This window comes from Brienomyrus brachyistius, unplaced genomic scaffold (assembly GCF_023856365.1).
Source record: "Brienomyrus brachyistius isolate T26 unplaced genomic scaffold, BBRACH_0.4 scaffold33, whole genome shotgun sequence".
Taxonomy (NCBI): domain Eukaryota; kingdom Metazoa; phylum Chordata; class Actinopteri; order Osteoglossiformes; family Mormyridae; genus Brienomyrus; species Brienomyrus brachyistius.
Genome location: NW_026042308.1, coordinates 746,493 through 760,276, shown reverse-complemented (window position 1 = coordinate 760,276; position 13,784 = coordinate 746,493). Strand labels below are relative to the sequence as shown.

Genomic DNA, 13,784 nt, shown 5'->3' with positions numbered 1-13,784 from the left:
ATTGGCTGTGAGTGGTTCCATACTATCAGGGTTGCACAGGTTGTCCACAGTAAGTGGGAGACTGTTGACTATAGCCATGACTTCATAAAACAACGTTCGCAGAGAAGTATCATTGAGTCTGCAAGAGGCCAATGATAATGTGGAGTTCAACACACTCCTTATGGTCCTTGTCTGGCACTCCCACACACCTCCGACGTGACAGGAGTGAGGTGCGTTGAAAACAAAATCACAATGGTTTTCGGATAGAAAGGTGGTGAGTCCGGGAGTGTCAAGTTCTTGTAAAGCTTTGTTCAATTCGTTCTTTGCCCCCACAAAGTTGGTGCCTTGATCACATTAGATTTGTCGAACAGCACCACGAACTGCAATGAAACATCTCAGACCATTTATAAAGGCATCAGTGGACACATCCTCTAACATTTCACTATGGATCGCTCGTGAGCAGAAGCAAGTGAAAAGCAAACCATATCTTTTATGCTGCTTTCATCCCTCTTTAGTGGTAAAGGGACCAAACAGTCCATGCCACACTATGAGAAAGGTGGGGAGGGCTCTACACCTTCCTTTGGAAGGTCACTCATCCTTTGACCTTCTGGAGGTCTTCTGAGTCTCTGGCAAGTGACACACTGCCGGATAAAAGATGCAACTGCTCTGCTTATTCCAGGAGTCCAATAGCCATTGGATCTGATTTCATTGATGGTAAAGCCCTCGCCTTGATGTTTTACTCTTTCATGATAATGACTAATTATCAGCTTAGTCAGATGATGGTTTTTTGATAAGATCACTGAGTGTCTGAGTAAGTTGGAGAAGGATGATCGACTGAGCCTTCCTCCCCCCCTGATTCTGCCATCTGCATCTAAAAAGGCATCTACTGTAGGTGCTGCACCTTGGGATGATCTGGCAGCCGACCTCCCTTCTTCAGTAACTTTATTTCTTGTTTGTACACCTGCTTTTGGAGGTGTTTGACCATGACACGCCCTGCACTTTCCAATGCACTTACATTAGCGGGGCCATTTATTTTTCCTTTAACTCCTCGCAAAAGGCATGAAATGACCTTAGTAGCCTGCAACCATGATGAGAACTCGGACAAGCGGTCAGCAGCACTACACCGCTGTATGCAGTGTTCCAGTTCTTCTCACCTCTGGATCACCTATGAGAGGTTCCAATACTACATCTGTTATTATCGGTGTTTCCTGTTTCCAGAGGAACACAGAAGCACTAAACCAATTTGAGGAAAACAACTCATTTATGGTTTTCCCTCTAGAGGCAGTGTCTAATGGATTCTCTTCTGTTGAGACATAAAGCCATTGTTGAGGATTTGTACTGTGGCGAATTGTCTGAACCCTATTGGCTACAAACGTGTGAAAGAGTCATGCATCATTATTTATATTGCCCAGAACTACTTTTGAGTAGTTTGGAGTCTGCCACATTCGAATAGCTAAGCTCTTCTCTAAGCATATTGCTGACTGTAACTGAGACTACTGCCACTGATAATGCTAGCCTTGGTATGGTGGTCGCCTTTGTGGGAGCTACATATGAATTTGGCAAAGTCTTGGAAAGATGGGAATTCGCCACCTTCCATGAGGGCTACCGTAACCCGACGATTCCAGCGCAATGCTAACTAGTCAGGTAGCTTCTGAATTAATGTTTGATTTTCCCCACAGTCACTCAGTATGTCTAGGCCCTTTGCATGAGGCATAGCTTGCAAACAGGCATTTAAAAAAATCAGAAAATGTTCGTAGAACCTTCAGCATCTTTGGACCGTATTTGTGGCCATTTTGAGAGCCTCTCCAGAAATGCCCTTTGGATGATGAATGGCTGACCGTGTGGCTGACCGTATCACTGACCGTATGGCTGACCGTATCACTGACCGTATCACTGACCGTGTGGCTGACCGTATGGCTGACCGTATCGCTGACCGTATGGCTGACCGTATGGCTGACCGTGTGGCTGACCTTATCGCTGACCTTATCGCTGACCGTATCGCTGACCGTATGGCTGACCATATCGCTGACCGTATTACTGACCGTATGGCTGACCGTATCACTGACCATATGGCTGACCGTATGGCTGACCGTATGGCTGACCGTATCACTGACCGTATGGCTGACTGTATGGCTGACCGTATCGCTGACCATATGGCTGACCGTATCGCTGACCGTATCGCTGACCGTATGGCTGACCGTATCACTGACCATATGGCTGACCGTATCGCTGACCGTATCGCTGACCGTATGGCTGACCGTATCACTGACCGTATGGCTGACCGTATGGCTGACCGTATCACTGACCGTATGGCTGACCGTATGGCTGACCGTATCGCTGACCGTATGGCTGACCGTATCACTGACCATATGGCTGACCGTATCGCTGACCGTATGGCTGACCGTATCACTGACCGTATGGCTGACCGTATGGCTGACCGTATCACTGACCGTATCGCTGACCAAGCTTATTCCAAGCATCTTTTTATGCCTCATCATCACTTCCGTAGAACGTGCCCTCAAGACATTTATGAACATTTATTACGACCACTGATATATTTCTTAAGGTAATACAGCTTATCTGCTGAAGAGATACCTGTACTCTGAATGAGTACATAAAGGATGCCTTCCATTCAATAAAATGAATTGGATCCTCGTTAAACACAGCAGGCTCTGGCATTGGGAGCCTGTTAACGGCTTTGCTGTTCTGAATAGCTTGAGCCAGGTAAGACACATCAGTGAGGGATGGTGTTGTGACATCATGTGAAGGTTAACGTCTATTATAGGTGCTTTGTGTGTTGCAGTCAAACTTAAAGGTCTGGCCATCCATTTCATGTTTAATTTCTCTGTCATAGGCTTGTAATCTGGCACGAGCAACCTCTATATGCCTTTCAGCATGCAGATTTTCTAATTCAGATCTCTGGCCTTCTAATTCTTTTCTGTGTTGCTCCTCTAGTATTCTTATCTTTTCTTGTTGCTTTCTTTCTGCTTGGGCTATTTTATACTCTGCCTCCTTTGCTGCAAGCTCTGCAGCTGCTTCTGCCCTTATCGCAGATATACTAGAGTACTCTGAGTGGTGACTGGCGACTGACTGGGAGGCAGCGCCATATACTGAGTGAGCATAGTCAGACACTGACAGTTGATGCAGACGACGACCTTCAAGATCGGCCTCAAAATCTCCATCTACTGCAGTCAACCTTTCGTACACAATTTTAATTATGTCATTAGTTACAGCTTCACATGCGTGAATCTTGATAATTCATTAGTCGGTGTGATACATTCCCTTATTTCTCCATAAACTTTCATAAGATCATTCTTTTCCCTTTCAAGGATATCTGCTATATTGGCCAGATTAGTTTCTGATATGTTTTCTTTTAATTCTTCCCTTGATTTACGTAACAGAATTTTCCAATGTTTATATAAGCTAAGCAACTTTTTTTTCTTTTTTACACAATTCCTCCCTTTGCTAAGCATGCATTTTCTCCATTATAACCTTTGGACGTTCAGAATGCCGAGGCAATTCCTCAGCTTCCCTTTTTTTACACGTAAATTCAGCCATTATTTTCTCTTTACTTTTAATTCTTTTTATTAATTCCAGTCTTGCAGTACCTTCTACTTCCTTTTCGAGTAATAAGCTTTTACATTCCTGGATTTCCTTCCCTATATTTTGTATTTGTTCTTGAATATTTTCCATATTAATATGATTTTATTCCTTACCGAATTCTCTGACCATCACGCCGTCCGCATCTCACTGCTCCTTAAGCAGTCACCCCGTGAAATCCGTCAGCAGCGCACTGTGGCGGGCGAAGGTAAAGCTCTTACTGCAGCATTCCCCTCCGGATTTATGGCCGAAAGACATGACTGATGTATTTAAAATAAATTAATTACCAAAAAAAAACGTAGCCAACGTAAGAGCTTGTGCCTTTACCAGGGGGGGGGTGGGGCTTAAACCATTTACAAAATATCATAAAGCAAAAGACAAACACGTTCTCCGCTTAGCTTAACGATGTTCTGGTAACCGAAAAAAACGGAAGTCCCTCAAAAAAAGGGGTCCCACTAAATAAAACTACATAAGTATAAATGAATGCATACAAATGAATACAGAATACAAACGTATATAAAAAAATATGCAATACGCACCTCGATATGTTTTGTAACATTAATTAGTCTTGTGTCAAACCTTGGGGTTATTTACATCCTCTAATAAAAGGTCCTGCTCGGATTGCATGAAAAATTGCGGCCTGTTTTTTGATGTTTTGCAGAACCCAATGAGAGACTTGCCGATGAAGGTGTCTATTCTCGATGTATATGGGTTTTTCAAGCAGCGCAGGCGCGCAGAATCATCTCGGACGAATGGATCCAGCGAGACTAATCTACTACACAGCGTTTGAAAAACTAACTTATCCCAGATGAGTCTCACTGGCATTAACTCATCCAGGATGAGGCATCTGATCTCGGATGATTTAAGCGACGTACGGAAAATACCCCATGGGCCTCAAGGGGGTATTTCATGAAAGTAGCTAAATAAAGCCAGACTTTCCCGAAAAAGTCAGACTCAAACTAGCTCCATCTCTAAATGTAGCCTCATGTCGTTCCACTAACGCAGTTCAGCTTTAATTAATCAAAGCTCATACAAGACAGACTTGCATAGTCTCACTTAGTGCATATACCCGAGATATTTAAGAAACTGAATGAATGGATGAACCAATTCAGTTGGAAAGTGTGTAAAACGAGAGCGGTGTTTCTTTCCGCTGCAGAACAAATGCTGCTGATGGAGCTGTATGAAAAATACAATGATGTAGTCGCTAAAAAAGGCAATACTGTGGCCATAAACACAGCAAGGGAGTTGGCTTGGCAATGAATTGCAGACAGACTAAATGTGTAAGTTATGTAAATGTTACAAGTGTCCAGTACAGTGGCATGGTGGTACAGTGGTTTATCCTGTTGCCTTACTCCGCGAAAGTTCCTGGCTCGATCCCCATAGTCAACGGGGAACCTTCTGGGTTGAGTTCATGTGTCATTCTTACTTGATAATGTTATTCTGCATTTTTTAATCTCCATAAAATACTTTCAGTCGCATAAGTGTGAAATGTTGTGTACAAATAACCGTATATTGTCTTTGCTATTTTACTAATAAACTTTCAAATCAGACAGTGACTAAACAAAATATAAAAATATCTTCCTGTTCATATTATTTTAACATTTTTTTTCAGTTTGAGTTATTGCATTTCATGTTTGACCTTTCTAACATGGGTACGCTTTTACTTGAATTATTTTGGAATTAATTGGAATGTTGAGTTTTGGAATGTGATTTTTTTAATAGGCTTTATTATATTTGTTACACAACATTAGTAGTGAGATCGCGGAATTTCGCCCGACGGTACAATGTTTTGGGAATCTGGTCCTACACGTTGGACATTCTTTGAGACAACGCTTAACTAAGCAGTCAGTTAACCTGGTCTGGATCAACCTTGTTCACTCACCTACTATAAGTTGCCATGGTAGCTCAGCAGGGATTAATTTAAGACACGTTGATGGAAAGGAATTCCCACTTAAATGAGCCAGACTTGTCGAAATAAGTCTGATTTTCCCTTAATCCTGCTTCGTGTAACACCCCCAGAAGGCTTGGCCCACAGCGTTATGGCCAGGGAGAGTGACCCAGAGTGTTCCGACTTTGGCTGTGCTGACGTTCACTAGCATCCGGTCCGATTAAGCAGATGGAGGCGGCTGCATAAGTCGGAACTCCTAAAGCGCGTAGGCTCTCCAGGCCCTGTCAGCTCTCAAGCTGCCTGCCCTGCATGCACAGCTGGGCCAGTTAAGGTTTGAGGCAGCATCACCAGCACTTGAGTTCATGGACAGCTGGGTGGTGTAAGCTGAGAGGCCTGCCTCCACTCATACTGCTCGCTCCCCTTCCCACCCGCTCTCACGCTTCCCCCTGTCCCCGGTCAGCACATCCCCATCACATCCTAATGGGATAAGAACGTTCTGAAGGTTTGAGGCAGCATCACCAGCACTTGAGTTCATGGACAGCTGTGTGTATGTTTTCCCTCACTGCTGCTGGCTGACAGACAAACGATGATCCCTGAAGCGGTTAGTATTCTGTAATACAGTAGGGCATTGTAAAGGGAGTGGCGCACGCTGATGACATCATTCACATTATGTCCACTGGGATGGAGAACAGATGCAGGATGATGATGTTAAATTTTTCATCATAATTAGGCAACAATATCGCCGCAGCTAGTGGGGATTCACTGTTTGCTGGTTGCATAGGAAGAAGTGTGCTCACTCTGGGGGGGGGGGGGGTGGTAACCCTGTAGGTGCTGAAGGACAGATTCGGCCCAGTAGCCCTGTAGGTGCTGAATTTAACCAACAAACTATTTAACCAGTTTCTTGACTGAGGATTGTGAATCAAATGATGGTATTTAGCTCTGCTAATCAAGTGAATCACTGTAAATGTCACTGGGTACAAAGGGCTGCATAGAAAACTGTCCTTCCTGTCTGCTGTGTCTCTGTGTGCTGGAGCCTGATGTCACTGGTTCTCTTCTGCTGTCATGAGAAAATCAGGAAGCCGCCCCAGTGAATAAAGCTTAACATGGCAGATACATCTTTCCAAACTACAACCCCAATTCCGAAAATGGTGGGACGTTCTGCAAATTGTAAATAAAAACATAATGCAGTGATATGGAAATCTGATGAACCTGTATTTTATTCATAACAGAACAGAAAACACATCAAATGTTCAAACTGAGAAAATGCATCATCGTAAGGAAAAATTTTGAATGTCGCAGCAGCAACACATCTCACAAAAGTTGGGACAAGGCTATGTTTACCACAGTGTGGCATCTCCTCTTCTTTTAACAACAGTCTGTAAATGTCTGAGGACTGAGGAGATCAGTTGTCTGAGTTTTGGGAGAGGAATGTTGTCTCATTCTTGTCTGATACAGGATTCTAGTTGCTCAACTGTCCTAGATCTTCTGTGTCATATTTTTAGTTTTATGATGCACCAAATGTTCTCAATGGCTGGAAGATCTGGACCGCTGGCAGGCCAGTTCAGTACCCGGACCCTTCTTCTACGAATCCATCATGTTGTAATTGATGCAGTGTGTGGTTTGGCATTGTCATGTGGGAAAATGCAAGGTCTTCACTGAAAGAGACGTCGTCTGGATGGGAGCATCTGTTGCTCTAGGACCTGGATATACCTTTCAGCATTGATGGTGCCTTTCCAGATATGCAGGCTGCCCCTGCCATATGTACTAATGCACCCCCACACCATCAGAGATGCTGGCTGCCCCTGCCATATGTACTAATGCACCCCCACACCATCAGAGATGCTGGCTTTTGAACTGAGTGCTGATAACACGCTGGGTGGTCCTTCTCCTCTTTAGTCCGGATGACATGGTGTCCCTGGTTTCCAAAAAGAATTTCAAATTTAGATTCGACTGACCACAGAACAGTTTTCCACTCAGCCGCAGTCCATTTTAAATGAGCTTTGGCCCAGAGACGACGTCGTGATTCTGGATCATCTTCATATACGGCTTCTTCTTTGGATGATAGAGTTTTAACTGGCATCTGTGCATGGCAGCGCGAATTGTGTTCACTGACAATGTTTGTGGGAAATATTCCTGAGCCTATTTAGTGATTCCATTACAGAATCATGCCTGTTTGTGATGCAGTGCTGCCTAAGGGCCAAAATATCACAGGCATCTAGTCTGGTTTTTCACAGAGATTTCTCCAGATTCTCAGAATCATTTGATTGCATTATGTGCTGTAGATGATGAAATATTCAACCTCTTTGCAGTTTTATACTGAGGAACTTCTTTCTGAAATTGCTCCACTATTTGTCAGTGCAGTATTAGGGGTATTGTGACCCTCTGCCCATCTTTACTTCAGAGAGACACTGCAACTCTAAGATGCTCTTTTTATACCCAGTCATGTTACTCACCTGTTGCCAATTGACCTAATTATTTGCAAATTGTTCCTCCAGCTGTTGGGTTTTTGTACCACAAACTTTTCCAGCCTCCTATTGCCTCCATCCCAACTTTTTTGAGATGTGTTGCTGTCATGAAATTCAAAATGAGCCAATATTTTTCATGAAATAGCAAAATGTCTCAGTTTAAACATCTGATATGTTTTCTATGCTTTGTTGTGAATATAATACGGGTTTATGAGATTTCCATATCATTGCATTCTGTTTTTATTTACAATTTGCACAATGTCCAACTTTTTGGAATTGGTGTTGTAATATACCACAGTGTTATTCTTTATCTGCAGTAACAGCAATTTTAATGGGGAACTTTTCAGTCTTTCTGTTACATTTGTGTCTTTATGTTTCTGCCTAATTCACAGAGACCAAATGGAAGATTGCAGTTCAGATCTACATGATAAATCGGGTTTATCATCCATATTGAAGGTTTGTATTTATTGCTGATATATATTTTCTTGGCTGTTATGTTAATTAGCTTATATTTTATACAGCTGTACAATAAGAAATTCATCATCTTAAAGAAAATATGTTTTAATCTATGATTCACAAGTGAAACTCTGAAAAGGTTTGGTGTAAGTAGCAATAATTAACTCTGACTGTTTATTTTAGTCACTAGAGGAAAAAGCCATGAAGTTCCTAAAGGAGGAACTGAAGACATTTGTGAGGTACCTAGATCAGAATTACCCAGAATGCTCTGAGCCTCAGCTGGAGGAGGACAATGACCTGGACAGTGATGGTCAGATGCAGAAGACCAGTGTTAGAGAGGTAGCTCTGAAGATCACACTGTACATCCTGAGGACCATGAAGCAAGATGATCTTGCTGACCTGCTGGACAAGAGTAAGAACTTTATAACATTATGTACATGTACAATATTGTCTAAAAGTCTTAGGCAGCCAAAGAAAAGGATGTTTAAATGGTCTTCATGTTGGTGTAGAACTACTATAATATGTATGTCAAAGTGTGTTTGCCATTTCAGAACCTCTCCCAACATCAGCCTAATATTTCATGCAGTATATCCATGTATTTTTTTACTTGACCACTAACACAGCTTATGTGGCTGATCAATATCTCCTTGAGTTTTAAATTAATTTAATTAATTCATGAAGTGAGCTGGTGGTGAAATTTAACAAATACATGGACTGGCTGTGGTGCCCCTGAGGAGAGGTTTGGGAAATGAAAAGGGGTTTTGTGTTTTTTTTTGGTTCTGAGCAGATATACACTTACTACCCAGATAAATGGCTTTAAACATTTCCTTTGGCTGCCTAAGGCTTATTCACGGTCCTGTATGCGGTGTTCCAGTAAAATACGCATGATAAAACTTTCAGTTTCACATTCACAGTCACAGGGAAATATCTGGATATGTATGTTTGAAGAAGTGTGTTTTTGGAAAATATTCTTCCTCATACTGGTCAGGATCATGGTGAGAATTAGTGCATTTTCCTCTCATTTCTTTTCAGGAAAGCTCATGCTACAGGAAATCAAAGCTAAACTTAAGAAGCAATTTGAGTGTGTATTTGAAGGGAAAGCTAAGGAAGGACAGCCAACACTTCTCAGTGAGATTTACACAGAACTCTACATAACTGAAGGCGGAACTGGAGCAGTCAATGATGAACATGAAGTGAGACAGATTGAAACAGCATCCAAGAAAAGGCGAACAGAAGATACTACAGTCAAGTGCAATGATATATTTAAACCCTTATGTGGGCGTGAGACACCTATCAGAACTGTACTCACTAAAGGGGTGGCAGGTATCGGGAAAACAGTCTCTGTGCAGAAATTTATTCTCGACTGGGCAGAAGGAAAAGCAAACCAGGATGTTCACTTCATATTTGCTCTTCCTTTCCGGGACCTGAATTTGATTAAGAGTGAATACAGTCTGATTGAACTGCTTCACCACTTTGTCCCAGAACTGAAATCATTTCAATCCACTGACCTGTTTAGCTCCAAAGTCTTGTTCATCTTTGATGGTCTGGATGAGTGTCGCCTTCCTCTGGATTTTCAGAACAATGAGAGCTGGTTTGATGTAACAAAGAAAATGTCACTGGATGTGCTGTTGACTAACCTCATTAAGGGGAATCTGCTCCCATCCGCTCTCCTCTGGATAACCTCCCGGCCAGCAGCAGCCAATCAGATACCTGCTAAGTGTGTCCACCAGGTGACAGAGATACGAGGGTTCAGTGATGCCCAGAAGGATGAGTATTTCAGGAGGAGATTTAATGATGAGAGCCTGGCCAGCAGGATTATCACACATGTGAAATCATCAAGGAGCCTCTTCATCATGTGCCACATACCTGTGTTCTGCTGGATTTCAGCCACTGTGCTTAAGAGGCTTTTTAGTGAGATTGACAGGGGAGAAATTCCAAGGACTCTGACTGAAATGTACACTCACTTCCTGATCTTTCAGACAAGTTTAAAAAATGACAAGTATATGAAAAACCAAGAAACTAAGCCTAAAGAATACAGCAAGGAATTCCTTTTAAAACTTGGTAAACTGGCTTTTGACAACCTGGAGAAAGGAAATCTTATATTTTATGAGCAAGATCTGTCAGAGAATGGCATTGATGTCACTGAAACTTCAGTTTACTCTGGAGTGTGCACAGAAGTCTTTAAAGAGGAGTATGGGTTGTACCAGGAGAAGGTGTACTGCTTTGTGCATCTGAGCATCCAGGAGTATCTCGCTGCTTTATATGTGTTTCTGTCAAACTCATCAGCTGACCTGCTGAAGACTGCAGTGAATCAGGCATTAGAGAGCAAGAATGGACACTTGGACCTCTACCTCCGCTTCCTCCTGGGCCTCTCAACAGACTCCAGTAAGACTCTGTTACAAAGGCTACTGGGGCCGACAAGAATCAGCTCACATACCATTATGGAAACAGTCCAATACATCAAGGAGAAAATACAGGAGAATTTATCTCCAGAAAGGATCATCAACCTGTTCCACTGTCTGACTGAGCTGGGTGACAATTCTCTAGTAGAGGAAGTACAAAGATACCTGAATTCAGGATACATTTCAGTAGATGACCTCTCACCTGCACAGTACTCAGCTCTGGCCTTTGTGATGCTGATGTCAGATGAGGAGCTGGATGTGTTTGATCTGAAGAAATACATCAGATCGGATAAACAGCACTGCAGGCTGCTGCCTGTGGTCAAGAACTCCAGGACGGCTCTGTAAGTGACGTGGGGATGGGAAATCATGTCTGGTCTGGCAGTGATACATGAATATTGTTTGAAATGTGTAATATATATTATATATTTCTCCTCATGGATTAACTGGGTTTTATTTTGATAATCACAGCTATAGCTGATTGTACAGCAGTAGCTAATCTTGACCACAGACTTTATAATGACTGAAGGTAGTGATGTCACTTTTTGTTTGTTACTACATTTCCATTCCCATCCAGTTTGCCTCCTGATCACAGCACAGCATCCTAACCTGCTATAGAAACAGTGAGGGCTCTTTATCCACAAGGTGTATCAGTGGTATGTGAGTGTTATTGTCAGCAGGCGTGTTCATGTGATGGAGCCCAGAGCTGGGAGCTTCCGTATGACTGCTGTCTCTGGCTGCTCACTGGCGCCCTCTGCTGGCCTCAGCTGCACCTGGCTGAGGATGTGATGGCACATCTAGTCCGGCAGAGATAGATAAACATTGTTAAAAATATAAAATTAATATGTATATATATAAAATTTATTTCCCCTCTTTTAACAACAAGGTTCCTTTTTAATCTGGTTTATATTAACTGAAGGTAGTGATGTAGTAAAAACAAAAAAGACAAGATTTCCACGACCATCCTTTGTGTAACAAATAACCAAAGATACAGCATCATACAGAATGGTCCAGTTTTCATTAATAGTGGGAAAACCACTCATATTCATTTCAGTTCTGGATGCTGTAGGAAGCATTTCTGTAAATACTGGGTGTGGTGCGTGACTCTTTGGGCTCGGACTCTGTGTCCATGAGCGGAAGGTTGCTGGTTCAGATCTCATTTTGAGATCCCCCCCCCCCCACCAAACACTGAATGCAATTTCAGTTCAGTACAGTTTTATTTGTATAGTGTGTTTTCACAACATTACATCATCTCAAAGCACTTTACAGCATCCCTGCCCAAAACCCCCAGTGAGCAAGTCAGAGGGGACAGTGGCAAGGAAAATTACCCTAGAAAGAAGAATCCTTGGGAGGAACCAGCCTGAAAGGGGGAGCCCATCCTCCAGGGGGCAGCAGTGGAAGCCCTAACCCTAACCAGACTCAAAGGGGGAGCCCATCCTCCAGGGGGCAGCAGAGGAAACCCTAACCAGACTCAAAGGGGGAGCCCATCCTCCAGGGGGCAGCAGAGGAAGCCCTAACCCTAACCAGACTCAAAGGGGGAGCCCATCCTCCAGGGGGCAGCAGAGGAAGTCAAATGATCAAGATGGCAAAGTCCTAATTCACATTATCCCAATCTTAACATTTCAGTCACAAAGCGGGGGGCAGGGAGGTGATGACAGGCAAGTGCTGGAGCTGCTTCAGATGGGGGGGCGAACAGTAGTACGGCAGCAGGGTAAACAGGGAAGATGTCACAGGCAGAAGGGTGAGCAGGCCGGAAGGACTCACAGGTAGTGGAGACCTGCAGCAGGGTAGACAGGATATCTTAAAAATGTGGGGTCTCCAGGCAGCACAGCCCAGGGGGAGTAGGAGAAATAAAATGTGCAGTTAGCCAAAGTAGGGGAGACTAGAGGCAGTGCAAACAGTTAGGTGAGTGCAGTATGTAAGCTCCGGCAGATATGGCTATGGCAGCATAAGTAGGAGGGAGAGGCAGGTGGGAACGCAGGCATGGGGAGTCCCTGAATGTCAGCACTCCAATTCCACAAGGGGGTGTGTAGCTAAAGTGACAGACCGACAATTCAGTTTATCCAAAGCCAATGGCATCGATACCCACCCAGCTCTACACCTCACACTATAGGTCTGACTGGGAGTGAGCAGTTAGCTAGAGCTAGAACTAGAGTCCCTACAAGCTAAACTAAACAGGTGTGTTTTTAGTCTAGACTTGAATATTGAAAGTCAGCCTGAATCCCGCACATCCACTGGAAGACCATTCCACAGCTGAAGAGCTCTATAAGAGAAAGCTCTGCAGCCTGCCGTAGCTCTTTCTGCCCTGGGTACTAACAGATATCCTGCTCTTTATAATGTAAGAAAGCGAGGAGGGTTGTATAAGGCCACCAGGTTACTAAGGTATTCTGGTGCAAGGCCATTCAGTGTTTTATAAATCAATAGCAGTATTTTGTAGTTAATCAGAGACTTAACTAGAAGCCAATGAAGGGAGCATAGAACAGGGCTAATATAATCACATTTATTAGTGTTTGTAAGAACTCTGGCTGCTGCATTTTATACCAGCTGAAGTTTATATAAGGATCCAGATGGGCACCCAGAAAGGAAGGCATTACAGTATCCAGCCTGGAAGTTATAAAGGTGTTAGTGTTTCCGCTTCATGAAAGGAGAGCATCTTCCGAAGCTTGGCGAGGTTCCGTACATGATAGAACACAGCTTTAGTGATGCTTTTTATGTGAGCATCGAAACATAAATCTGAATCAAGCAGAACACCAAGATCTCTGACCACTGTGTCAGGTTGGGTAGGAAGACCACCAAGGTTGAGGTTGTCAAACTTATTTTGAGTCGCCTTCGGACCAGTTAACAGTACTTCTGTTTTTCTGTCTTTAACATAAAGAAATTATTTACCATCCAGCACCGGATATCTAGTCGACAGTCTTCTAACCGAGAGCTGTGATGCATCATCCGGCTTAACAGATATATATAACTGTGTATCATCAGCAAAACAATGAAACCCAA

At 43.2% G+C, this 13,784-nt stretch overlaps 2 protein-coding genes across 10 annotated transcripts in view; one reads left to right on the top strand and one right to left on the bottom strand.

Moving 5' to 3' along the window:
• LOC125721467 (NACHT, LRR and PYD domains-containing protein 12-like) overlaps positions 1-13,784 on the top strand; it is a 247,462-nt gene that overhangs the window by 8,261 nt on the left and 225,417 nt on the right. For all 6 annotated transcript variants that reach the window (XM_048997395.1, XM_048997393.1, XM_048997398.1 and 3 more), the window contains 3 exons: positions 8,325-8,388; positions 8,572-8,800; positions 9,421-11,131. In XM_048997395.1, coding sequence (XP_048853352.1) covers positions 8,325-8,388; positions 8,572-8,800; positions 9,421-11,131 — 2,004 coding nt within the window. The remainder of the gene's footprint in view (positions 1-8,324; positions 8,389-8,571; positions 8,801-9,420; positions 11,132-13,784) is intronic.
• LOC125721464 (NACHT, LRR and PYD domains-containing protein 12-like) overlaps positions 1-13,784 on the bottom strand; it is a 388,574-nt gene that overhangs the window by 230,638 nt on the left and 144,152 nt on the right. The gene's annotated exons all lie outside the window — the stretch shown is intronic.